The sequence below is a fragment of the Vulpes lagopus genome, chromosome 2 (genome assembly GCF_018345385.1).
Source record: "Vulpes lagopus strain Blue_001 chromosome 2, ASM1834538v1, whole genome shotgun sequence".
Taxonomy (NCBI): Eukaryota; Metazoa; Chordata; class Mammalia; order Carnivora; family Canidae; genus Vulpes; species Vulpes lagopus.
In genome coordinates this window covers 88426814-88453498 of record NC_054825.1, presented here as the reverse complement: position 1 = coordinate 88453498, position 26685 = coordinate 88426814, and the positions used below count along the sequence as shown (strand labels likewise).

At 40.8% G+C, this 26685-nt stretch overlaps 1 protein-coding gene across 1 annotated transcript in view; it reads right to left on the bottom strand.

The window, feature by feature from the left end:
- Positions 1-2615: 2615 nt before the first annotated feature.
- Positions 2616-26685, bottom strand: part of HECA (hdc homolog, cell cycle regulator) — a 46831-nt gene continuing 22761 nt past the window's right edge. The window contains exons 2-4 of the mRNA XM_041742784.1: positions 15157-16206; positions 9459-9613; positions 2616-6210 (exon numbers count right to left, since the gene is read on the bottom strand). Of these exons, the coding sequence (XP_041598718.1) occupies positions 6046-6210; positions 9459-9613; positions 15157-16206 (1370 nt within the window). The 3' untranslated portion in view covers positions 2616-6045. The remainder of the gene's footprint in view (positions 6211-9458; positions 9614-15156; positions 16207-26685) is intronic.

Sequence of the window (26685 nt, the reverse complement as noted above, 5' to 3'; positions counted from 1 at the left end):
AAATTGATCTTTTAGATATTCTGTGCAATCTCGTGGTTGGGCCATGTTACATCCCTTTTGAAATATTCACAGTAGTCCCCAGAACTGCCACCATTTTGCTCCCTTGCCCACTCTTTTTTAGAGCCAGGGGGTTCTGGAGCCTCAAACTCTAGTCTAGGGCTTCACTTTAGCTTTACTTTTTTATAAACCACAAGAGAGCTTCAGAAAAATGTGTGATTTGAAAAAAAGAAAAATGTGTGAAGTTAATGTGATGAAAACAAGTATAAGGAAGGCACCGATTGCCCACACATGGTATTACAGTAATTTGGAGTATTGCTAATTACTACCTCAAGATATAGCCCCTGTACCATGAAAAATCTTAAGTCTCTGAAACACATATATAACCAGCATTTCTAACCCCTAAGGCTGTGTGGAATACAAATAAAGTGCTCAGGTTTAGCAACTCAGAAAAGTCTGAGCTTCAGACAAAATAGTGAGAAGCTGAAAATGAAACACACCAAGACAAACTGAAAAGTTAGAAAAGAGGAAAACCCTGCCCAAATTGCAGAGACCAAGGCTATCAAATCCAACAGCAGGGCATGTTTGAATCAAAACATAACTGAAAATCAGATCACAAAGCGAATAAAATGATGGATTCTTAGTGTAGACTATTGAAGTGTCACCTTCCTCTCTCAAGCAATGCTCAACAAAAGGGAACAAATGTCAATAAATTAATGCATGAAAAATGAGGAAAGACACAATTACTGATTTCAAATACTATTTTTCCCTTTTATAAAAATGTTCCTGCTTATTTTTTTTCTTCTAAAAATAGGGGATGCTTTCAAATGTACTTGTCACCCTTATACAGGAATCAGTGGAGCGTCTCAGAATTATTTCCATTTTAGAACCTGTGCAGCCAAAGCAAGGGCTACTATACCTTTTAAATCTGCCTTCTTACAATGAAGAAAGCAAACCCAAAGTGATCTCTCACCTGAAAACAAAATGCCCATTCGTTGATCTTATCTGGAGGATTGAGAGGAAACCCAGGCTTACTACTCTCAGCTATTAACTATGTCAATTTATTATATAGATTTAAATTCTCAGGGTCTCTGTTTCTCTCTAAAATAAATACAACAGTCAATACAATTTAACATGCACTACTGTGAATACAACTGAAAACATAGCCCTTGCTCTAAATTCTGGTATCTCTTAAATTCTAGACTTTTATGGCTATGAGTTCTTTACTTTTAGGTTTGTGAGAAATTTAGCTAGATAGTTCTAAACTTGATTTTAAGATATGACCTAAACTATCAATCACGTGTATCAGAACCACTTGGCATGGTATCCATCACCAGGAAATGATGCAATGGTGGCCGATTCCATTTGCTGAACACCAACAAATGTAAACAGTGTCGTTCTACTGAACTCCATAAAACAAAGTGCTTTGTTAATTTTCATTTTGCTGTCCCTGAGGCATAGCAATACCAGATTGAGCTTGTATAAAGTCATTACCACAAAACTAGAGGCCATCATTAGAAGAAAAATATTCCCTAAAAACAAGAAAACAAAAAACAAACAAACAAAAACTACTTAAAATAATTTGTAACTATCTTCAAAGATATTTCATATTCATTAAATAGGACTTATCCCAACTATGGCCAGCTAACGAAACATGAAAAGAATACAAGCTCAAAGCCAGCTTTTTTCTTCCAAAATTTAACTCTTTACTAGAGAAATAGCCTGCATAATTAGCAATCTAACTGCTGCTAAATTTGAGTGAAAACAATATAAGCCAGATTTAAAGAAACTGGAAACCACTACAAACAAACAAGATTCTTCTCCCATTAAACTTAATTCTTATCAATCACTGCTTAACTTTGTTTCTTCTTTCAGCTCTGTCACAGTAAGAAGTGTATTTTTCTTACAACTGCAAAGGAATTTTGTTGACATAAATTACACCAGCAGAAACCACAATATCTCATGTCCTTAAGCCTTTAAATAAAATAAATGTATGCATAAGATGTCTGTAGTAAGTGGGAAGTCAGGCCTTTGAATCCACTGGTAGACTAGAGACACTTCCCTCACTCACATTTCCACATCTTATCCTATTCTAATGTTTTTTGTGGCTTTCAATCCACTAGCTGAGAATGATATTTGAAATGAAAGGAACAATGAGATTTAAAAGATAAAACATACCTGACCACAGTGCATAAAGTCACAATAGTTTTAATTACAACTCAGTTTTCATTTTCTTACAATGAAGAAGCATATGATCAAGTCTTTTCATTATGAAAATTGTTACAGGCCTCAGAACCACAGAAAAATCTGTAGAATAGGACTATTTACCCATTCAATAGAATTCTCTATAACCAGAACAATAATTTTGGACTATCCATATGGGACCAATCTACTAGTACAGCAACACTTATTTTATTGTGAAGGTAGGCTGCATGCAACACACCACCATCAAACAGCATATAACGTCCACAGTTCTTGTGAACTGCAGTAGTGACTGTGACCTTGAGCAGTGATCAAAACCCAGAAAGTCTTCCCTGTCTTTTCTGATCAAACAACCCCAAGCTCTGAAACCTTGAAGCCCAAATAAAAAATTAAGTGACACACTGAAGAGTACAATATTAGTTTCTGAAATTTTATTATTTTTAATACATACATTTCACAAACAGAAACCTTCAAACACCACACACAATTCCATAACCAAATGTTTCAGTTTTATCAACATTCTTTAACTATTTACACTGTCTTCCCTCAACAAAAGTGCAATCCAAGACATCTTGACAAGAAATCTTTAGGACAAGAATATATTTTTGAGCTGGTTTTAATGACGCCCATCCATTACATTTTCTTTCAATTACCTGCAAGAATAACAAAGTCAACAACAGGACATAGAAATGAGCTGGGTTAGGCAGCATCCTATTAAAGGAACCAAAACACTGAACAGATGCACTTTCTCCTCAAGTCCTCCTCAAAAGTCCAACTAAAACTGTTAAGAGCTGCAAACGGGAGACCAAAGAGGAAAAGCCAAGTGGAGGTCCTGACCTGAGCACAGGAAAACAGACTGTACGTTAAGGGTTGGTCTTACAGGACAAAACAGATTTCAGCAAATTAGTTTTCAGGGTCTAATAAGTTATGCATCAGCCTAAATGTTAGTAGTTAAACACCTAATAATATTCTTTCCTGATGAGCTAACGTCCCCTCAAAAGATATGAAAATACTTTTTACTCTGAAAATAAACTTCCTTTGCAAAAACTGGAAATTAAGACTAGGGAGAGCTCTTTCTCACTTAGAATAGAATAATACACTCCACTCTTCAATTTCACAGCCAACGTCTATCTTTTATTCAAGCAGTTGATAAACTCGGTGTATCACTTGCTTCAGATGCAACAAGAAGAGAGTGGAGAACTGAGTCAGCCTGAAGAGGAAATGATAAAGCCATCAGAAATGGTTTCTCACTGAACTCAAGCAGGTAAAACTTTATTTGTTCCAGGTACAGAACTCTTAAAAATAAATGATAGGGAAAAAAAAAGTTAGAACAGATGAAAAATCACTTTGAAATTATTAAACACTTCTGAGTGGTTCATTTTATTGAACACTATTTATCAGAAACACGGAAAATGGATCTCTTGGGTGATGATATCCTTTAATATCCACACCATAATAAAAGTAGTCTTTTTTTTTTTTTTTTTTTTTGACATGCTCCAATTTCCACCAAGGTCTTCAGAGCAAGGTACTTTGATAAAGTGTGGTGAAAATACTCAGGTCAGCAGATTTCCAAAATAAGATTTATTCTCCACACTATTGCATATTCATTATATTTTATTCTCAAATAAGCCAGATTTTCTACTTTAGCTGAGAATGTGATGCTTTAAAGGCAAACAATACCCTCAGATGATATCTCTGCCTCTCCTTTTACAGAACTGCAGCATCCACAGAATCCTAACTTTCTTGTCCAAAGAAAGGCCAAAAGCAAACTTTATCTAATTACAGGATAAATCTTCTCCTCCTTATTTTTCAGAGAGTAGAAACCAAAAGAAGGAGAAAATACAGTATGCATCAGATAACACATTCACAGCAGTTTTAGGCCAAGGGGCTTGTGAATGGGATCTATACATAAACTCTAAGATCCAGAACATCAATAATAAGCAATAATAGGGATAAAATCTTAAGTGGATTAAAAAATAGCATTACAAATATTTTACTATCCATTGTAAATTCAGAACTGAAATCCAAATATTACTCTCAGGACATGAGAAACTTACCAATTTTTATACTTGGTACATGACAGAATCAATGGGGAACCGGTTAATTCACAAATGCAGCTTTGTGTATTAAGGACAAATTTGCAAGGGCTATGTCCTACAGATATTTGCAGTTGCATCGAATACTGTCAGAGCAATATCGATTTGTGGCTTCGCAGAGACATTGAGCATTTCGCCCCACTGTGAAATATTTTTCAGACCATCAAACACCAAACTAGATGCAGTAAACCGAAGTATAATCATCCAAACTGAAAGATAAGAATTAGTCGATATACTGATTCTACAATGCTCTCTTGTTTCAAACAAAACATCAAATATTTCATACAGTAGAGCTGAAACTTGCTGGCAGTAATACCTAAACACTTCTGAGAGGAAAAACAGCTGTTTTTCTGAGGGAAAAAAAAATGGCATAAACCAAATGAGTCATACAAACTGTTCATATAACCCCAAATTTGGCTATCCATAAAAGACTGTATTTTCAGCATTTTACTAGCATATATGTGTGTAAGACTTGAAATTATCAAATTCATTTATAAGAAGTCATATTCCAATTCCAATTCTATGACGATATGGGATGTCAGTCATTTAAATCATCAAGCTCTAATTAACAAAAGGCTGGTTTTTGGAAAGCTCAATGCTCTGATTAATCAAGTTATTTAAATTATCATCTTTTTTCACTACTGGTTAAGTGTCATGGAGAGCTTCAAAACAATCTATTTTCAAACATACCGTTAACACATTACAATCAGTGGTTTTGAAAAATGAAACACACTTTAAAGTAAAATATTAAAATTATTATCATATTCCTCACATCCTCACAAGCAATTTTTTCCTTTCTTTCTTAAAGTCAAACCTATGATTTGGAAAACTCAGCATCAAATGGGTAAAATGTGGCCATAACAATTTTGTGGAAGACAAAGCATGGTAATGATGGTTCTGAAACCACCAGTTAGGGTCTATGGCTGTGGGACTGACCTGTGAGAGGGATGCGACATCAAACAGCACTTCGACAGAGCAGCCGACATACAACCATACCACCCAAACCAGGTCATTCGTGGATTCTCCTTATGAGCTCATTTGACCAACTTCAAGGACACAATTCCAAGGACAGGATTCTGCGTGTTCTTGGCCCCTGGAGTCAGTATGCATCACTTCCAAATTCATTTAGCATATTCTCTCTGTTACAGGTCACTTTACCTACAAATATCCATTAACACCATTCGTTTTCTTATGTCTTATGATTTGGATATATTTTCAGTAGGAAAACTGCCTGCTAAATCACAACAGTGATAGAAAGAACACTCATGTCCACTTTGAACGATCTGTGAGTCAGTGTGCACAGCTGAACACAGAACCCAGGCGACTACTATGCTGTCAGATCCCCAGGCACAGACTTACATTCACGCGTCACGGGGTTTTCCCAGGGCCCAGAGAAGATCTGAAAGTGGGTCTTTGGACAGTTAACATTTTAATAAGACTTTCCTTCCAACTCCTACTGTGCTTTTAGTTCCTAACCACAGAATCCCTTTGCTAGTTAAGTTCACCCTATCCTCCCCAGCAGTGAACCGCTACCCCAGAACCATCCGTTTGGGCTCTCATAGGGACCACAGACTAACACTCAGGAGTTGAGAGAGGGCAAGGGGCCAACCCCATGTTAGTGGCACACATACGCAAAGGAACCCTCCTTTAAATTAGAAAAGAAGGTAATGTCACAGAATGTTTCCCTATAAAAGATATGTAATAAAGAAATAAAGTCAATAAAATAGCTATTACTAAAGCAAAGCTTTCATCAATAAGCTTCAAGAACTTTGAAGGAGGAAAATGGCTTCACGAAATGGTAGTCCAGGTTCCCACAGTGCGGACACTGCTGGACGTTGCTGTACTCGGAGAAGTACTGCATCCCAATCCGCACGTCTATCACAGGCTTCCCGCAGTGCTTACAGTTCAGGCGGGCCTGGGGGGGGAAAACACAGATGCGTGAGCCACCATGCCCTCCTGCCTCAAGACACTGTCAAGGTCACCTAAGCCAAAGTGCAACACTATTATGCCTGAGAAGCCCCCACCAAGAGTTTGGCGAAGCATCCCTCTTATGATGGAAGGCAAGGTATACAGAGCAAAAGATATGTATATTCAAATATTCACCATCAATCTGACAGATTGACTCCTGATTTCTCTCTGGATAGGCAGCCCTGCTAGCAGTTGCATCTACTGGTAGGAAGAAAATTCTAAACTCGCACTGCCTGAACTTCTCCACTGAAGTTCCCCTAACAATAGGACACCCTTTCCCTGTGGGTTATAAAGAGTGGCTGATGCTGACTTCCCTCATTCAAAGCCTCATGAAACTTCATGGAATGTGTTGAGTTTATTCTAAAAATTCATATATATTTCTCATTCCGCTCCTTACTACACTTTTCTTTGATGTAAAAATAAAATTTCCTGAAAATACTCCAGCAAAATTAACAATCCACGGAGAAGTGCTCTGTCTATCCTGAGGCTTCTGGAAACCACACACACCAGATCTTCATTCACACCTGGGTCTCTAAGAGCACATTCAAAAGGTTCCAAGAACTTAAATGAATAATCAGAAATGATAAATACAACAGACTCTCAATTTAGAATTTGTTGTAATAACGTAATAAAAATTATAATCTCGTTTTGTCCTCAATACACTCATGGGTGGTATGTGGTAGTAGATGAATTTTTGATGAAGAAACAGGCATATAGTGATAGATGGCCAAGACCATGTAGATAGGAAGCAGAAAGGCTGAGAATTGAACCAAAGTAGCTATTCCAAAGTCTACATTCTTAGCCATGACATGGACGACCTTTCTGGAGCTAAGATAAATTCCCTTTTAGCTGACTAATCACTTTGAACAACAAAAGCGGGATTCTGGGCCAACCTCTCTCTTCAGTCTGTTATTCCTTTCAAATAATTAACCATTAGCTTATTTTTGGCTAAAAGTCTTATTAGAAGACTTCTCTTGATTCCTTAGTAGCATCTAACACTTGTACCTTCATAGCGGGTTGAACAACATGGTTCAGCTGTTCAAGCTGACCCTTGAACAACATAGGTTGCACTGCACGGGTCTACTTATAAGCATACTTAAAAAAAAATAAATACAGTAATATAATACTACAAATTTATTGCCTTACTATTTTCTTAATAATGTTTTCTTTCTTCTACCTTACTTTATTGTAAGAATACAGTATTAACAAAATAGATTAATCAACTATGTTATCAGTAAGCCTTCTGGTCAATAGTAGGCTACTAGTAGTTAAGTGCCAAGTGTTAAGGAGTCAAAAGTTATATGCAGATTTTCGGCTGCATGGGGGTCAGGGCCTCTAACCCCCATGTTGTTCAAGAGCGAACTGTAGTTGACTGACATTTTTCTAAAAGCCAAAGAGTAATTAAACATGTTTTCCATTTTAGTTGGAGGCCCAAAAACAAAGGTCTGGGCTTACATTGTTTTAAGGAAGAAATTCATGAGTACCAACAGGTTAGCTATGGCAGGATGCCATTCTACTTTCCTCCTTAAAGATAAGGAAATAAACCCGCTGCCTTTCAGTGGTATAGTATAAAGAACAGTAGACTGGGAACTATAGGTTTTAGCATGGCTGTGACACATTTGTAAAGACTTGGGTAAAAAGACCTCCACTATGTGTGGAAAACAAGGAGGCTGAACTAGCTCTCCCAGGTCCTTTCTAGCATCAACAAATGGCCCCAAACTCTTTCACTTCCTTGGTTTTTTTAAAAGAGAACCCTCTCTCGTGTGTGTAAAGAGAGAGGAACCACTTCCTTCTGTTTCTCTCATCTCAAGACCTGGCACTGCAGCATAGTGAGCATTACAAAATCCTACAGCACATACTAAATGAGATCCATTTCCAAGGCTGATGGAATTTTAAAACGGAAATGTGGTCAATATATTAGAATAGCAGAAAAGTAGTCAGTCCTATCTGGAGTCAAATGAAAGGCTATGGATGACCATTTGGGTCTCTCATGGCCATACATCTCTTTGAGAACACTAGTAGAGACAAAGTAGAGTTGAAATACCCACTCCACCAAACTTTTCACTCAGCCGACAGTTTTTCACAGGATATTCTTCTTAAAAAAATCAAACCATAGTCTAAAGATACAAAGCTATGTAGTAATTAATAAAGGTGTTTATCGGGATCCCTGGGTGGCGCAGCGGTTTGGCGCCTGCCTTTGGCCCAGGGCACGATCCTGGAGACCCGGGATCGAATCCCACGTCGGGCTCCCGGTGAATGGAGCCTGCTTCTCCCTCTGTCTGTGTCTCTGCCTCTCTCTCTCTCTCTCTCTCTGTGTGTGTGACTATCATAAATAAATAAAAACTAAAAAAAAATAAATAAAGGTGTTTATCAGTTATTTATATTAAAAGCCAACTCAGTGACCAAAGAGCAAAGGAAAATTCTTTCCTATCCGTGAATATTAAGGAATGACAAGGCTTTCTCTTCCCTTTCTCTTTCCCTAAATGAACCCAATGTACTTTCAAGGATTTTGTTTTGTCTCTGGTGTTTCCATGGACTTATTTAATGTGTTTTTACAGGCTATTACTTCCCTTTTTTTCTGGTGACGCCTAAGTTTTGGAAAATGCTTCCTCTTAGCAGTACTTTAAGGATTACAGATCTTTCAACCTCCAATACCACGCAGGCAGGCAGTTCCTGGCTAATTGTGCTATCCCACAGAAAGGGAACAAAAAGAAAATCATGTCTATTAAAGAAAGTAAAACCTCCTTCTTCCTTTTAAATAAGAACTTTTTCTTACTAGAACCGAGGTATGTGTTACTCATACAAACCATAAAAAATTACAAGCAAAAAAGAAAACAAAAGGAACCACTTAGTATCCCACCATCCAGAGACAACCTTTGGGTAACAGGTTACTAGATCCCTTTCCATTGTCACTTTTCATACTATTAGGCTATTTTATAAATTACCTTTTTCACTTAATACACTAAAAACATTTCCCATTAATTGTACATGACTCTACAATGTCTCCTCTTAATGGCTGCACAGTATTCCAGCAATTGCTTCATCACACTGTGCTAGGTCAGCCATCAGTCCTGGACTTTGTGTGAGATTTAGGACTGCTCACTACCTTCCTCACCCTCTCCCTATTTAACTACATTCACCAGGAGACAGAAGCCTGAGATCATCCGCTGCTCGCCCTGTGGGGTCCATACCAACCTGACAGCACGGAGAGGCGGCTAGGATGTCGTAGGTGTACATGGTGCCCAGCTGGTGCCAGCTGCCATCCCATCGCGACTTACACTTGATGCAGATGATCTTGTGAACCCCTTCCAGGCAGTCTACACACACCGCATATAGGTGCATGAGTCTCCCTGTGCACAAAAGACACAATGCTGAAGAGTGGCTGTCATGGGGCTAACGAGTGGCTTATCTACTGATTATAAGCAGACATGTTATGATCCAGATAAAATAAGAAGCAAAATAGGTCATATTTATCACATATCTCCATGCTGTCCTTTTAGAATAATAATGAATTACTAACTACTGTCAATGGGACATATACTTAAAATTTCTATCATATTAAATACTGCTTCAATTCACTTTTCTAAAAGGCATACTGTCAGGTTTATAATATGGACAACCAAATTCAAATGACCAAACCCTAAGTGCTAAAAACCAGCTAGCAATCATGAAGGACTCTCTGCACAGAAGTCCATGTGTGGCACGGAGACCATCCAACAATGCTGGTCTGCAGTCACGAGCTTTCATCCACTGACAAGTCCTGTCATAAAAAATTCAAACATCTGTCTTGGTATTGGTGGCCCAGAATTATACCATAGCCACAATTACTGTGTTGAGTGTCCCTGTCTCCAAAATTGCTCAGCCATCACCATATTTAATTTAGGAACCAGAATCGTATGTTATTTTTAAGTAGTTATTTAAAAGTTCAATGTCTTAGTATTTACTGGGCTCTTAAGAGATACAACCCCATTCCTCCATCATTTGTTTAACATCTAATGCTTGTGATGGAAAAGATGTCACCCTTGTTTACATGGAAGGGTTAAGATTCAAATCATTAGGAAAGACTGGGCATGTCCAGGATCCACCTCAACAGTGTATAACAGCAACACTGTTACTCTCTACGTAGAGACCAGGTAGCTCCACCATGCTGAAAACTATGCTCAGGAGAACACGTAGCCCTTCAGAATGTGCTGCTCCTTGCCAGCAGCCAGATCATGGGTCTTCACCTTTCAATGGTTAGGACCAGCCTGCTCCTTACCCACTGGAAAGAGGTATACAGTACTTACAGCATAGCTTTTTGTTGCATTTGCTTACAAAGCTCCCTCTTCCTCCTTGAGGGTAGGAACCATGTTTTCACACATCCATACAGACACTTCCCAGGCCTATCTCATTTTCGTCTTTCTCCATCAATTCCACGACAGGTACCCTTCAGATGTGGTCCTGGGCTTTGTCACATACTCTTCCCTTGCCCAAAGTCTAACACCCCTTCAAATCCAACACACACCAATGCCCCCGTCTTCCTTCCCCTAAGACAGGTCCCCTTCCCAATGTTCTCTGCTCCTGTCCATTGCAGCATCATTTATCTGCTCTAGAGCCAAAGGGAGCCAACCAGGATGCATCTTCATCCTCTACAGGTAAGTTGTCCCCAATACCACAATTTTTTATTTAAAATAATATTTTGTAGCTATTCCTTTCAGTTCCCACTCTTAGCACCCAGCAGTCTCTCATCTCCTGCCATCTAGGTTGAAGATTTAAGTTCCACCTCTCTGGAGATAGGTTTCGCCCCTTTCAAACAACTTTTCCCCCAAGAGATCATCTGCTTTGAAGAGAAAAAATGAACTTCTTCAGTTCTTAAAGAACATAGCAAAACTCTTATTATGGCTTGAAAGGACATCCATAATCTGTTCTCCCTATGTATCCTACTTGTTTTCCACTGGAGAACCTCTGCTCTCACCAGTCTGTTCTCTCCAGTTCTCTTAGTCTCGACTTTTTTTTAACTACCATTCCTTTGCTCACATTGCTTCCTGTCCTTATCAACTAAGGCCTGATGTGGCCAGACCCTCTGCTTATCAAAATCTAGCCCCCCTTCTGATATCTGCCTTCACACCGCCTCCTTTAACTACCCAGGCCAAAGTGACCCCTTCCTCACTGGAAATTATGGGATGCTTAAAGTACATCATTATCCAAGTGTTATTAATTCCACAGGGGGTACTAGAGCCTTAGGCCTGGCGAAGTTAGTTACACTTTTCTAAAAGAATCTTATATCCTAAGATTATAAACTGATGAAAGGCAATGACAGAGTACTCAACACATGTATGAGATTCATAAATTTGATTCACTGATGAATGGGTTAAGTGAAAAGAATCTGTCCATCACAAATAGAAAAAGAACAACACTCCTCTCGTGTATGCTGAACCCCTGTACTCTCATCTTCACAGAAAATATTTCCAGCCTTAAAATGAAGTGAATGTAGTTTCCACCTACTTCCCTCTAAAATTATCCCCAACCAGGATCAAGAACAAGAAATAAAACACAAACTCCATCTTCCAGGAAACTAGGAGATATCTGCAAACCTGAATCAAAATAGGTCAGACATCAGATGAAGGAATTTTAAATTGCTTAGCTCTGAAACTGGACAGCAAACAGAGTGGAGAGTGAGACAAGGTGCCAAAAGGGAAACAGTGTGGTAGACAAGTAACCATACACTCTATGCAACTTTTTCCATCAAGAAGTAGAATCTATTTGATCATCCCGTAAATCTGGGCTAGCCTTATTTTGAAAAACACAATGTGATGGAAGTGATGATACTCAGTTCCAAGCTTACACCTCTCGAGAGAGAATGCAGCCCCCATCCTCACCACCCTGAATGCAGGAAAAAAAACGGTCTAGCCTATTGGAAGATAAAAGATCACACAGAACAGTCATGAGCCATTCATTCCAGCTGAGGCTCTCTGCTAGGCCAACCAGTCTGCCAACCGTCAGACATGCATGTAAGAGGCCATCCTAACCAACTCATAGAACCATGAAAAATCATAAATCATCACTCTTTTAAAACACTGAGTTTTGTAGCTGTTTGCCTTTAACCAAGGCTAAAAGATATAAAGGATTAGGTGAAACTCTAGAAAGGAATGAGGCCACTCCCTGTAACTTCACTTCCTCTTCCCTACTGAGAAAGTTAAGACAAGAAATTGTATCCATGCAACAAGAACAAGATGCTATTAAAAAGAGCTCTTGGAAATTCTAAATTATCATTTATATATTTACAGAACAGAAAATCTGAAGCTCAGTAAAAATACTCGGATATGAAATCAAAGAAATATTCCAGAAGGCAGGATAAGGATAGAGATAAACAAGAGGATATATAAGAGCTCTCTCTATATCTCAATCAGTTTAAGAGGTCCAATATTGGGTGCCTGGGCAGCTCAGTGGTTGAGCATCTGCCTTTGGCTCAGGTCGTGATCCTGGCGTCCTGGGATCGAGTCCTGCATTGGGCCTCCTGCAGGGAGTCTGCTCCTCTCTCTCCCTCTGCCTATGTCTCTGTCACTTTCTCTGTGTCTCTCATGAATAAATAAATAAAATATATTTTTAAAAAGAGGTCTAATATCTAACCAATAGTTTCACGGTTGTTTTAAAAAATGAAAGAGGAAATCATCAGGGAAATAAATCAGAGGAAAATGTCCCCAAACTAGGCCATACATTTACACAGCCAAAAATCCAAGAAGGGTGCTGCACAATGAATGGGGGTAGAGGGGAAAATCTATGTCACAGTGAAACTTCAGAACACTCCGTATAAAGAGAAAATCCTGGGACGCCTGGGTAGCTCAGTGCTTAAGCACCTCCCTTCAGCCCTGGGTATGATCCTAGAGTCCCGGGATCGAATCCCACATCGGGCTCCTTGCATGGAGCCTGCTTCTCCCTCTGCCTGTGTCTTTGCCTCTCTCTCTGTCTCTCATGACAGAGACATTTATTTATGATAAATAAATAAAATCTTTAAAAAAAAGAATCTTAAAACCTTCAGGGGATGGGAGGGGAGAACAAAAAGACAGGAATAAAATCTGACTTCCCAACAGTGACACTGGAAGACCAGAGACAGTAAAGAAATCAATGCCTTCAAAACCTACGGGGAGAATATTTATAACTTGGAAAACTATACCCAGCCAAACAGCAATCAAGTGTGAAGACAGAATCAAAATATTACCAGGTTTCAAAGTCTGAAAATACCTATTCCCATGCTTCCTTTCTCAGAAAGCTCCTGGGGATGTTTCTTAACAAACTGAGGAAATAAACCAAGAAAAAAGAAAACATGAGATCTAGGAAACAGAAGATAAAAAACAGAAAAGCAAGTAGAAGGGCAGCCATGTAGTATAGCAGGTAATGAGTGCAGCCCGACAGATGGGAACAGGAAGAGGAAAGGCTCAGTGAAGGGAATTTCTACAAAAAGTAATTCATTAAATGGATGATAGGTATGTGCAAATGCCTCTGAAAGCTCTGTGGGAGCTGCTGGAGAGTGGGAACAACCAGACAATGTTTCCAAAAAGACTAAGCAAATGAAATTGTGAAACAAATATTAGCTGTAATAACAAAACAAAAGATGTCCTAAAATATACTGTATTCTATATAAGAAATACACCTATACATCTTGCTCAGCACTAAATATTTACATAATCCTAACAACAAAAACATTAAGGATTTCACCAAGAATGGTGATATGTTATCCTGAGAGAAAGGAGATTTAAGAAAGCACAGTCATCCACCTTAAAAGTCAGTCAACAGACAATATCAAAAATTGGATATGAAGGGCAGCCCGGGTGGCTCAGTGGTTTAGTGCCGCCTTCAGTCCAGGGTGTGATCCTGGGGACCCGGGATCGAGTTCCGCGTCAGGCTTCCGGCATGGAGCCGGTTTCTCCCCCCGCCTGTGTCTCTGCCTCTCTCTCTCTCTCTCTCTCTCTCTCTCTCTCTGTCTTTCATAAATAAATAAATAAAATCTTTAAAAAAAATTGGATATGAAGATAGCGGTTTTCAAATTATGATGGTAAGAACCTGAGAATTGATTATAATTGAAAAGTGCTCATCCCTGGGAACTGAGACAGCAGGGGCTGGTGAGAAGAAGATAGGTATGGATATACTGTTTCTAGCACAGGTTTTTTAAGCGTATTTTTAAAGTTACAAACAGGTTATACACCATGTATCTCACCTTTATGTAAATACAATAATTTTACATGAATTGACAGATTTCTCATTTATACTAACCAATCCCCATCATTCAAGTTGTGGCTGAAGTTATCCCTAACATTCTTAAATGTCAGCCACAGCATGAAGTTCCCCACCCCTGCCTTGGCCACCATGGTGATGTCTCAGCTTTCACTAACCATCCACTTTCCTTTTGCCACTATCAAGAAAGCCTGATCTTCCATAAACTTCAAGATTAATCCAACTAATCTAAAAACAATTTAGCCCTCTCTGACATTCCTTTTTCCTTACTCTGTTATGTTTACAATGATCAAAAGATAATACACAGCATACAGGGCACATTACTACAGGTTTCAAAGGCAACTATTTTACACCATGACGTAATTATGCAATTCCTAAATTCCCTCCCAATTATAGAAAGCTATACACGAGGCATCCCCCCTTCAAATTACAGCAGAACAAAAACATAAAATTACCCACCAGAACAACTGTATTTCGTACAGTGACAGGAGAATAGAGAAAAAAAGAGCCAACGCCAACTACCTCCACCACCTCAATGGGCAAAGCTGAAATATTCAAACATTGCCTAGCATCTGACTAGAACTAAAAAGTACCATCAGTAAAAACTAAGGCAGAACAGAGTAAATTCCATCTTGCTTTTCCATTTTTTAACAAAGCAGGCAAGGTGAATGAACACCTGTACCTTGAAGATGACACGGAACATCATATTCGATCTCATCGTGTCTGGATGGGCTCAAGAACAGAGTTCCGTCCACCAAAGGGAACTGTTCGAACACCGGGAGCGCCCGGTGGCACAGGGCACAGTTTACCACGTTCCTGTGGCTGGCGCTGAGGGCTGCAAGAATGAACTTCCGCAGATCCTCGCCCTGGCCCATTTGGGCATCGTCTTCCATCCGCACGTGGAAAGTGTTCAACTTATGCCTGGGGATGTGAGTGAGCAGCTCGGACAGGTCCAGGCGCCGCAGGAACTGCACCGGTGCGTCGAAGTGGCCCCCCCTGTGCACGGATATCCCAGCCGGACTGTAGTCAAAGTGGGTGTTTCGGAACACGTGGCCCCCCGCCATGGCCTTCTTGTGAGGCTCCAAATGGATGGCATTCTTGAGGAATTCCCCGAGGTACCTGGAGGAGCGGGGGCCGCTGAAGTGGGCGGGGGAGAGGATGGAGTAGCCGGTGGGCGGCGACTGGCCCGGGGAGCCGCAGGGCGAGCGCGCCCCGTAGGCCGCTGTGCCCACTGTGCCCACCGCCTTCTCCTGCGAGTTCTGCCGGTCCATGGAGTGCCGCCGGGGGAGGTCGTGGCTCAGGCCTTTCTGGGGCTTGTTCGGCGGCCTGCACTTCTTGGCCTCCTCCCCTGCTTCGCCGGAGGGCCTCCCCGTGTTCTTCTCTGACCCAGCCTTCTTCTTTTTCTCATCCTGCATCCGCTTCACCTGGTACCAGTCTGTGTCCTTTTTTAAGTGGCCCTGTCCACAACGGCAAGAGCAGAAGCGGAAGGCCAGGTCGTAGCCCTTCTTTGTCCACATGTTTTGGCGGCACTGTTTCTCGTTCCAGCTGCGGGCACGGCCGATGCAGTTAAACTGGACCAGGATGCTGCTCTCCCACTCGTAGAAACACTGCAGGTGCATCCAGGTGCTGTAGGGGCAGTGCTCGTTGTTGCACACCACTTTCTGGTAGTCATCCTTGTCTAGGTCCACAGGCCTCCCGAAGCTGCAGATCAGGGGTGTGGCACAAGGGGCTTCTGGGAAGAGACACAGAGAGAGAGGTTCAGCACCCGGGGGCCAGGGTTCCAGCTGGCACCGAGTCAGAGACCAAAGCCACCATCCTCACACTAGCCCATGCACACTGTTCTGGTGTCAACATTTCCACCACTGTAATAACACCAGACGGGATTAAAAAAACATTTACTACTTTCTCCTGGTATTAGGTTGTGCCAAGGGATTTAATTTTCAAATATTTGTTATCAGCTGAAAAACATACCAGTAAGCTTCAAAAAGTCCAAATCCTTCACAGTACAATTAGCCGTATGTCAGTACTTGCAACAGTATAGTGTAGTATGAAGTTTTTTCCTAAGATGTGGGCATAATGACAGGCAGTTCCAAGGTTCTTTTAAAAAGGAATCACTTCAGTGAACTAGGAAATACTATGATGAAGCCACTTAATCAACCAGCTCCAAAAGGACCCTCAAAGCCCTATATCACAAGCTTTAGGTTATCCTCAATACCACAGAGAAGCTAGAAAACAGAATTACCTCGTCCCCTCTTCTCTTCTAGAATGGTCTGATACCTGATGGCAGGAATGTTTGGTCCAACTAATTGTTGGTCTACACAGAACAATTACACTGCTAGGACATGGAAGGAAAAAAACAGAATTCTCCTAAAGCCATCAGGACAGAAAGGAAGAAGACAGAAACACCAAGATATTTCTACCCTATTTAGCCACATGCTGCTCTGGACATCTAAAAAGCCAATCAGTTTCCCCAAAAGGAGAGAAAACTTGGTGGTACAAAGCAGAACCCATTTCTGAGATTGGAATTCCACTAGATTCCAGTTACTCCAACATCCATAACATTTTTAAAAGGTTCTTTTGGACAGCAGTTAGTACTCCTAGTTGGGAACCACTGGGCTTGATCTGGAAGGTTCCACATGCCAAGCTCAGTTTATACTTTATCTGTTGTAGCTGAGAACGCTCAGAGTTCTTAGAAAGCTCCCCCTGGTTGGCAGTATGGGACATGAGGCTCATGAGAGATGAGTGCCTGAGTTACAGTAGCAGCAGAGTAAAATGGCATTCAATGTTGGGGGTGAGCAAACGCTGAAGGACAGCAAATATGGTTTGCACCATGACAACTTTGGGCTGGCCTTATTTTGGACCTGCTGAATTGAAAGTGCCTGTGTACCACTGAGGTAGAGAAAGACAAGACAAAAGAGTCAAAAGAGCTGGAGACGAAATACAGATGTGTGGCCACACACCCAGGGAAGTTAAGTCCCTGGACTGAGGAGCTAGCCCAAGAAGAATGGGAGAGGAAAAGAATCCGGAGAAGCAACATTAAAAAGGCTAGAGGAGTTCTCCACAGAGGCTGGTCAGTAATGAACTAAGGATTCACCACAAGGCAGGAGAGAATTATATCAAGACAGTTGCAAAGTTATAAAAACAGAGGACTGACTCAGAACAACTGTGACATCCAAAAATATCTCCAGACATTGCCAGATATCCCAAGGGAAGAAGCAGCAAAACTGCCCCTGGTTGGAAACTACTGGGGAAGTTAAAAACCAAAAGGTCCTCACCAGAAGAAGCAGTAAGCCAGTCAGTGACACCTTAGTAAGAACAGTTCCTGTGGGGTGACAAAGGACAGATCAGACATGGATGGTGAAGATCGTGCAGTAAGATAAAGTAGCAGCAGTTTGGATGATCTTCCAGAAAATGCTTCCCAGAAGTACAAGGAAGGGAAGGAAAAACAAGGGGAAGAGGCCAGCAAGGGCTGAGCCCTACACATGTTCACCCACTCCAGAAATGAATGCCAGAAATTCAGGACAGCTTGAAGAGGAGGAGGCAAGGAGCCCTACAATTCCAGTCCTCAGGGACTCTCACAACTTCACCACTGCCCACTGAATTACAAATACAACCTTCCACTCGCACAGGTGATGGGATCCCCTAAAGCCTCTAAAGCCTATGACACTTGCTCTTGTGTTACAATCATCCCCTTCAGTGTGGGACTCCAGGGCAACAAAAGGCCCTAACCAACTTGTCTGCCTCCATTCCTTTGATCACTGTGGCTCCTCCATCTATTGCCTGGGAGTCTTCATTTGTCCAAATCCCTCTCATCTAGTGCAGTGACTCACAACATGGACTCCCAACCAGACTGCCTGTGCTAGAATCCTGGCAGTACCATTGTTGAGCTGTGTGCTCTTGGACAAGCTACTTCCTTTTATCTTAATTTCCTGTACAGAATGTAGATGACAAATGAATGTACTTTATATGGTTGTTGTAAGGATAAAACCTACCAATACCCAGGTGGCGCCTCAGAGCAGGGCCTAGCACACAGTAAGCCTTCTCCCCTTCCTCCCAACCTTCCAGGCCCAACTCTAGACACGGATTTCACCAGAACAACCCCTTCCCCAGCTCTATCTGGTGTGAACCTTACTTGAGTCTCCACCGTGGTCCTACCAGGTTGGTGACTCCAAATAGGATGCCTCTGATTCATCTTTGTGTCCCTGGCACCACTGAGCTTAGGCCTGACACACATCTCATGCTGAATAAAGCTGCATTAAAACGACACTGGCACATGAAACCAAATATGACAAACACGGCAGAAGAAGAGAACAAGCTAAAACCCTAGACAGAGAGAGAGACCTACATGTACTGAACCATGCAGAAAAGAAGTAGAAAAATGGTCTGTAAACTGAGTAAATAAACCGTAGTCACCTGGGCTGTGACCTTTTGTGTCCTTTAAAATGTTAATTAGCCAATTAAACAAAGTTCAGTTGCTTTTATCTTCAATACTTCAGAGAAACAGCCTTGGAGAAGTGTCTCTGAAATGTAATGACAGTAACCAAAGTACTATTAACCCAGGAATAATGAAATCAAATTGAAGAATGGCCTAACTATATCTTTGCATTTACAACATCCAATATCTAAAATTTTAAATGCTGAGATTGGCCTGATTTTTTTAATGTCTTTTCATATTAAAGAAGGTAGACTAAGAGGGGAAAAGTCCTTTTTATATCTTTCTCAAAAAGCTGCAAATGTATCATTTAACCAATACTGAGCACTTCCCGTGCACCAGGTCTTTGGAGCTGAAGAATCAGCAATGGTGCTAGGGGCTCTAACAGAAATATTTGTGGGAATCAAAGAGGAGGCAGCACTGCTCCAGGTCCCTGTCTCTCTAGCATTGCCCATCCTCACCACAGCCGTCCTCACCTGCATTCCACCACCCTCCACAGCTCTGCAATGAAGAGCTCCCACTCCAACCTGCCAGCCTGCTTGTTGACATCTCAGCCACTCTGATGTGGTCTTTGTGGCTAGGCCTCAAAAACAAAGACAAGGTCTTAAGACCAAATACTATGTGTAACAGATACCTGACCCTGTTACATACCTCCAGCCCAAGGGTGAGGCTCCAAGGAACGGGGCGAAACAGGGGGAGCCTTGGGTACCACACAAGGGCTGCTGACATGCTTTTATATTTCATGCAGCCTTCTGATGAGGCCACAATGGGCTGGCCTCTGAACTCAGACATGATTACCTTTGTGGCTTAGTCCAAACTTGGCCTCTCCCTCCCACTGTCCACACTGGAAAGGCAGGTGGGAATAGTGCAAGAGGGGTTTGGGTGACTAGCTGTGTGACATGGAGCAGTTTCCTGCTTCCTCATCTGTAGAGTGAGGACAAAAATGCTTGCCTTCATTCACCTCAAATATATATGTGGAAGCGCTCTATCAAGTTTCCTCACAACTCTCCAAAGCTGTCTTCTGTAGCTTGATATCCATATATCTGGCATCTGGCTCCACAACTAAATGTAAACTGCTCCAAAAGATTCCCTACTTTTTCTATCTAGTGTTTTGGACATACAAAAGGGGTTCAGTAAGTAACAATGAGGCTATGCCTCTTCTTCAATTTCCTAAGTCTTATAGTTGACTAAAACATACAGGAAAGATTTTGGAACTCTAAAAAGCAGCACAAGATCCCTTCAGATCACACCTATAACAAATGAGCAGTCTTTTTTTTTTTTTTTTTTTTTTTAAGATTTATTTGAGAGAGGTGTGGGGGCATGAATAGGGAGGAGAGGGGCAGAGGGAGAGGGAGAAGCAGACTCCCCACTGAGCAGGGAGACCAATGTGGGGCTCAATCCTGGGACTCCAGGATCATGACCTGAGCTGAAGGCAGACACTTAACGGACTGAGCCACCCGGGTGCCCCACAAACAAGCAGTCTTACAGAAATGCATTTGATTACTTCCTGAAAGTGGTCTCTAAACTTATAAAATTCCTAGCTCTTAACAACTGCAGTCCCACAAAAGTAAAGGTATAAATATAATATAGACTGATCAATACAACAAAACCTCTGGGAGAGAGATGAGAAAGGAATCCCACATTCAGTGAGGGTTTGTGTCATGTACACCCCTTAGGACATTCCTCAAAGCTGTGATGGTTGAACTAACAAGCAATATGAGAAAATGTTCCTTTATGCAGTCAGCACTGCTTTACAAATGTATAGAAACTCTCCAGTGTGTTTGTACAGCTTCACTGTCAGATATTCAGTACTCAGCTTCTATTTCTCCCTGCCCAAGTATAAATAATTAGGGATCACCTCATTCCAGGCAAAAATCTCATGTAGTTTCAAGTCTGGACAATAAGATAGGTATGCTGACATCACTTAGGCAGTCACTCCTCCCAGCCTTCTCATCCTGAATCCTGCCTCCCACACCTATTAAAAAGGAGGGATCTGACAGTAGTCATTTACACTGGCTGCCCAACAAAACCCAAACCCTTTGACACACCCATTCACACCAACAGGAGCCCTATAAACCAGGCAGATATTGCCACTGTCAGCTTCTTAACTGTAAAATTAAATGTTTTCACCCCTCTTAAAATAGTTGCATCACAAGCAGGTGGAGAGTTCAGCAGGGTGGTGGGGTGAGGAGTGTCTTCTGAAGTCACAGGTTTCCTAGGTGAAATCTAAGGTAGGCACTTGCTCATATTCAGCCTTGTAAGCCCACTACTGTAAAAATCATATCAAGTGTTGAGTGAATGTCTTATTGAAGGAAAATACAGGGACTGAAGTGCTGAAGGATAGAGAAGGGAGGAAAGGTGAATCCCTGAGGAACACTGTTCTCAACAGGTCTTCCATACCCAGCCCCAGGACTCCCACCAATTTCAGAGCACAGCCTGGCCCTCACCACCCCCAAACTTACCAAAATCTATTCTATCCTCCTTCTGTATGCAGTTACCAAATGCAAACCGTGCGGTTTCTGAGCTGCTATTTTATTACACATATCTTTTCCATACAGTAATTCTCTTACGTGGGAACATAGCCCCTTGTTTTTAGAGCAAATTCTCTTCAGGGTACAAAGTTGCTGACTAGAGAATCCTCAACTCCAGTTTCCTGAAAGGCCACAGAGATTGGTCAATGAGCATATAGAGACTGGAGCCAGCCTGCCTGGATTTGACTCTGGCTCTGCAACTTAATAGTTTTTGGATCTTTAGCAAGTCACTTAACCTCCCTATGCTTCTGTCTTAACGTGTAGACTGGGAGAAGAAATAACAGAACCTGTCATCTCAAAGGGTTGCCATGAGGATTAAATAAAGCAGTTCACACTGTGCCTGGCACATAAAAACCACCATTTAAATATAAGCAATTATTATTAAAAGTCCTATCACTTTATATTACTTGACGTAAAAACTAAAGAACTTTAAAAGCATTTAATGCAAATCTACAAGCAGGAAGAGGTGAGTGTTTTTTAAGTTTTAAGGGAATAGATGCAAAATTTTCCCCTTCGAACCCCTTAAAGATATTCTACTCTGTGTCAAGACAAGTAAGTACCTTGCTATATGTATATTTTTCAACCTAAGAAATCTTTTCCAGTCTGGGCAGCAAGGTTTCATAAAGCAGGGCTGCAAATATACAACACAAACAACAACAACAACAAAAACCTAAAGCATGGCTGCATCGGATTCATGGGATGTGTCCCTGAAGAACTCACATAATTCAAAACTGATTATCCCAAAGTGTGGAGGTAGGGCAGGGGAATGCATCCTCAGAACACATAAATCTGCAGCCATTGTGTTGTATTTTTCTTTACTGCTGCTTTTTAATATTAGCATTATCTCTAATATTTCTCAGTTTTAGCTCATAAATTGACAGCATGGCATATCATAGTGTTTTTATCACATTTCTGTTCAAAAGTTACTGATTTTCAGGATATTTTTCAGCACCAGCATTAGCATACCTGGGTATTTTGCAAGATAAATACTTACTCTGTAATAATTAATTTAAAAATAACACAAAAGGGGATCCCTGGGTGGCGCAGCGGTTTGGCGCTTGCCTTTGACCCAGGGCGCGATCCTGGAGACCTGGGATCGAATCCCACATCGGGCTCCCGGTGCATGGAGCCTGCTTCTCCCTCTGCCTGTGTCTCTGCTTCTCTCTCTCTCTCTCTCTGTGACTATCATAAATAAAAAAAAAAAGAAAAAAAAATTAAAAAAAAATAACACAAAGGAAAAAGCAAAAAGAAAAAAAAATAAAATAAAAAAAATAAAAATAATACAAAGGTCACTAAAATCCTTGAAGAAGTTCTATAAACAAAAAGTTCACATAATATTGCCAAGGGTTAGAAGATATTTCTCTTTATAAGAAAAGGTGATGCCACTGGGTATCAAAGTATCTTTATAATTCAATGGACCTAACTTTGAAAATATGGCATAGCTTGATACACAATTTGAAAAGTAACCACTGAAATTTTGCACATCATATGAAGCTTTTATTAATAGTATTTGTGACATTAGTTGAAATTTGCATACAATGGGATCACTGTACCAGGAAATCTTTTAGCAGGCTGCCTTTTCTTCTGCTTGAATTTTTTTGATCCTAAGGATGCTGGATCACAGAGAACCACACAGCACCCTAGCATTACATGTATTGCCTGCACTCACCCTGAAGGTAAGGTAGGTTCAGGAGCTCTCAGAACCAAATCACATTATCATAAAATGGAAACACAACTCCAGATTAAGTATGTGTGTACATGCAGGAGTGTATGTGCATTTGTATGTAACTGCAGAGAAACTGTCCAGACAATTGTTAAACTATCCCATTTATTATTGAGGTATAATTGACATGCAAGGTTTTTATTAGTTTCAAGTGCACAACATAGTGATTCAACAATGTGAATCTGTGACCATCTGTCACCATACAAAGTTACTACAATATTACTGTCTATCCTGTACTTTTCATCTCCAGGACTTATTTTAGAACTGGAAGTTCATAGCTCCTAATCCCCTTCACCTGTCATACTCATCCCTTCACCCATCTCCCATATTTAACCAGTTTGTTCTCCATATTGAAGAGTCTGTTTATTTTTTAAATTCCACATATAAATGAAATCATATGGGATTTGTCTTTCCCTGACTGGCTTATTTTACTTGGAATACACTAGATCCATCCATGTTGTTGCAAATGGGAAGAGCTTACCTTTTTTAGGACTAATAATTCCACTGTATATATTTGCCACATCTTCTCCATCCTTCTATGGAGTGCTTCCATCTCCTAGCTATTGTAAATAATGCTTCAATGAACGTAGGTGTACATCTATCTTTTTGAACTACTATTTTCAATTTTCTTTAGGTAAATACCCAGTAGTTGAATTAATGGATCATACGGTAGTTCTATTTTTAATTCTTTGAAGGACCTCTGTACTGTTTTCCACGGTAGCTGCACCAATTTACATTCCCACCAACAGTGCAGGAGAGCTCCCTTTTCTCCATGTTCTTGTCCACGCTTGTGGTTTCTTATCTTTCTGACTCTAGCCATTCTGATAGTGTGCAGTGATATTCTCATTGTGGTTTTAGTTTGCATTTCCCTGATGATTAGTGATGTTGAGCATCTTTTCATGTGTCTGTTGGCCACCTGTATGTCTTCTTTGGGAAAATGTCTATTCAGGTCCTCTGTACATTTTTTAATCAGATTGTTTTTTTAGTGTTGATTTGTAAAAATTCTTTTTTTTAAATTCTTTATATATATTGGATATCAACAGTTTATCAGATATATCATTTGCAAATACCTTCTCCCCTTCAAAAAATTGCCTTTTATAACAATCCCATTTTAAGGATTTGAGAAGAGATCTCATGTCATCCTTCAATACTATATTCCAATTTTTAAAGCATTTTCCTTGCTCTTCTGAAACACCACAGAACATGATTATCTTTGTCAATGTCCTCTCCTTTGCTGGCACAAATATTCAGAATGTGGCCATAATCAAAACTCCTACATTTCTTTTGTATGTGATACCCATTTACCATCTAAGTTATAGCACAGCATCCCCAAAATGATGGCTCACCTCTTCTCTCTTGGTGGGCCCAAAATGATGCCTGAAGACCAAAAAGTGGAATCGGCCTTCTCCCCTTAACTCTCGATCCTGATAGAATTGGCCCTCTCCCCTTACCTCTAGATTCTGATGCAGTTCAAGGCAGGTCACCCCATAATGTGCCACTCTGGCATGCAAATTATTTTGAGCTTAAGATAACCAAGGTACAACAAACTCAAGAAGAGCTTTTTACCTCCCCACTTATCTAAAAAAAAAATTTGACTGGGAGTCTGTACCAGGAAGAGAGCTATTACCAAAGATAACCTTTTTTTTTAACATAAGAAAGACCTCTCTGTAGGGTAAACACTTGCTTACCAAACATTTGCTCTTCCCATCTTCCTGTAAACTGTCTTCCCCCTCTCTGATGTCCCAAATTCCTATACCTACCTCTCTTTAGCTCCTGGTGGCATATAAACTTCAATTGTCTGTCAGCCTCTCATTTGTCTATTAAATTTGTTCTGCTCCTGTTAATCTGTCTTATGTCAAATTAATTATTAGGCCAACCAAAGAACCTAGAAAGGAAGAAGGAAAAAGTTTTCCTTCCCTACAATTTCCAGTGGCCTCAGTTGAAAAGACAAATGGCTTTAACTCCTCCCTAGTCTGTCCAACAGGTAAAACATATGGCTGCATGATTAACTGGCAACATGGGTCATCTGCAGACCAGGTACCTATCAGAGAATACAATCCGTAACTCATTGCTGTTCAATATTTTCCAAAAGCTCAACTGAGAGAAACAATTTTTAAGAAAGACTTCATACGTGATGTCCACATAATCTAGATCAGAGTTCCAGTGGGTGTGTTGGCCTGCAGTGTGACTTCTTAGACCAGTACCAGTTTTTTTTCTTTTTTTGTAATGAAATAAAACCCAAATGCCTACTGGGGTGCATCTCGTACTTTCCAGGTCGGTCATCCAAGCTTCCATTCTAGCCCCAATCACACTTATTCATGCCAGGGCTCTGGAGGCATTTGGGTGTAGGACTCCTATGCTAGATAAAAGCTATCCTTCATCTACGCTACATGTCACGCAACTGGTTATCTAGACCACATTATTTCATTCTCTGAACAGACTGCTTTTAATGATGCAACCTAATAAAATTTTTATATTTATAAAAGGATACTGTCATGGACATTGCTTAGTATTTTACAATGCCTTATAAATGGCTAAGTGACTGTTTTTGTTTTTTAAGATTTATTTGAGAGAGAGCGAGAGGGGGCACATGCACATGAGCAGCAGAGAGGGAGAGGAGAAGGAAAGAGAGAGGGAGAAGCAGACTCCCTGCTGAGCAGGGAGCCTGGCCCTGGGATCATGACCTGAGTTGAAGGCAGACACTTAACCAACTGAGCCACCCAATCACCCTGTTTTTGTTTTTTATCTGATGGACACTGTAAAGTATACACCGCTTCTGTTTGCCTCTTCCTTTTGTTAGAAATATGAAAGCCTAATTTGTGACCTACCTCTTAAAATGACTCAGAACATCCATTATTTTTCCTAATAGTACTGCTCCTAGTACTAATATTCTCGTTTATTATTTATCTTATGGTATTAAATGTATTTTTTAAACACCAGTTCAGGAAGGAGAGTATAAAAGATGAAAAAGCAAAAAATCTATTTGCCACCTCTCTCCAACTTTACAGTCAGTCTTGCCTACTAGATATTAAAATCTATACTTGACTGGTGCCAAGGCACCCCCACCCCTCCTCACTTTTCAAAATCAACCAGAAAAGAGTGCAAAGGAAAAGGAGAGGCCAGGGTGACCCACTGACCCCCGAGGTCCCAGAAACATAGCACCTTTCAGGAAGGCCACTCTCTCTGCCATGCCCTGGGCTCTTGTCCTCAGAGAGAAACATGTGGACAAGCCAAGTACTCTCCATCCTTGAACCACTCACCTCATCCATTGCACACCTCTCCTCTCCTTCCCCTTGGCTCAGCTCCCTCCACCTCAGACTGCTATTCATACCCAGACCTCCACCTATTGCTCTCTCACCTGGTTTATTTCTCAGCATTTCTCTTCTCTCAGACTCAGCTGGGCTGTTCCTGTCACTCTACTCTGCCAGCCAACTCTGCCCTCAGTCCACCCGATCCACACAGGTGCCTCCCCCCCACCCCCGACCCGCTCCCAGACGCGCTCCCAGACCCACTCCCAGACCCACT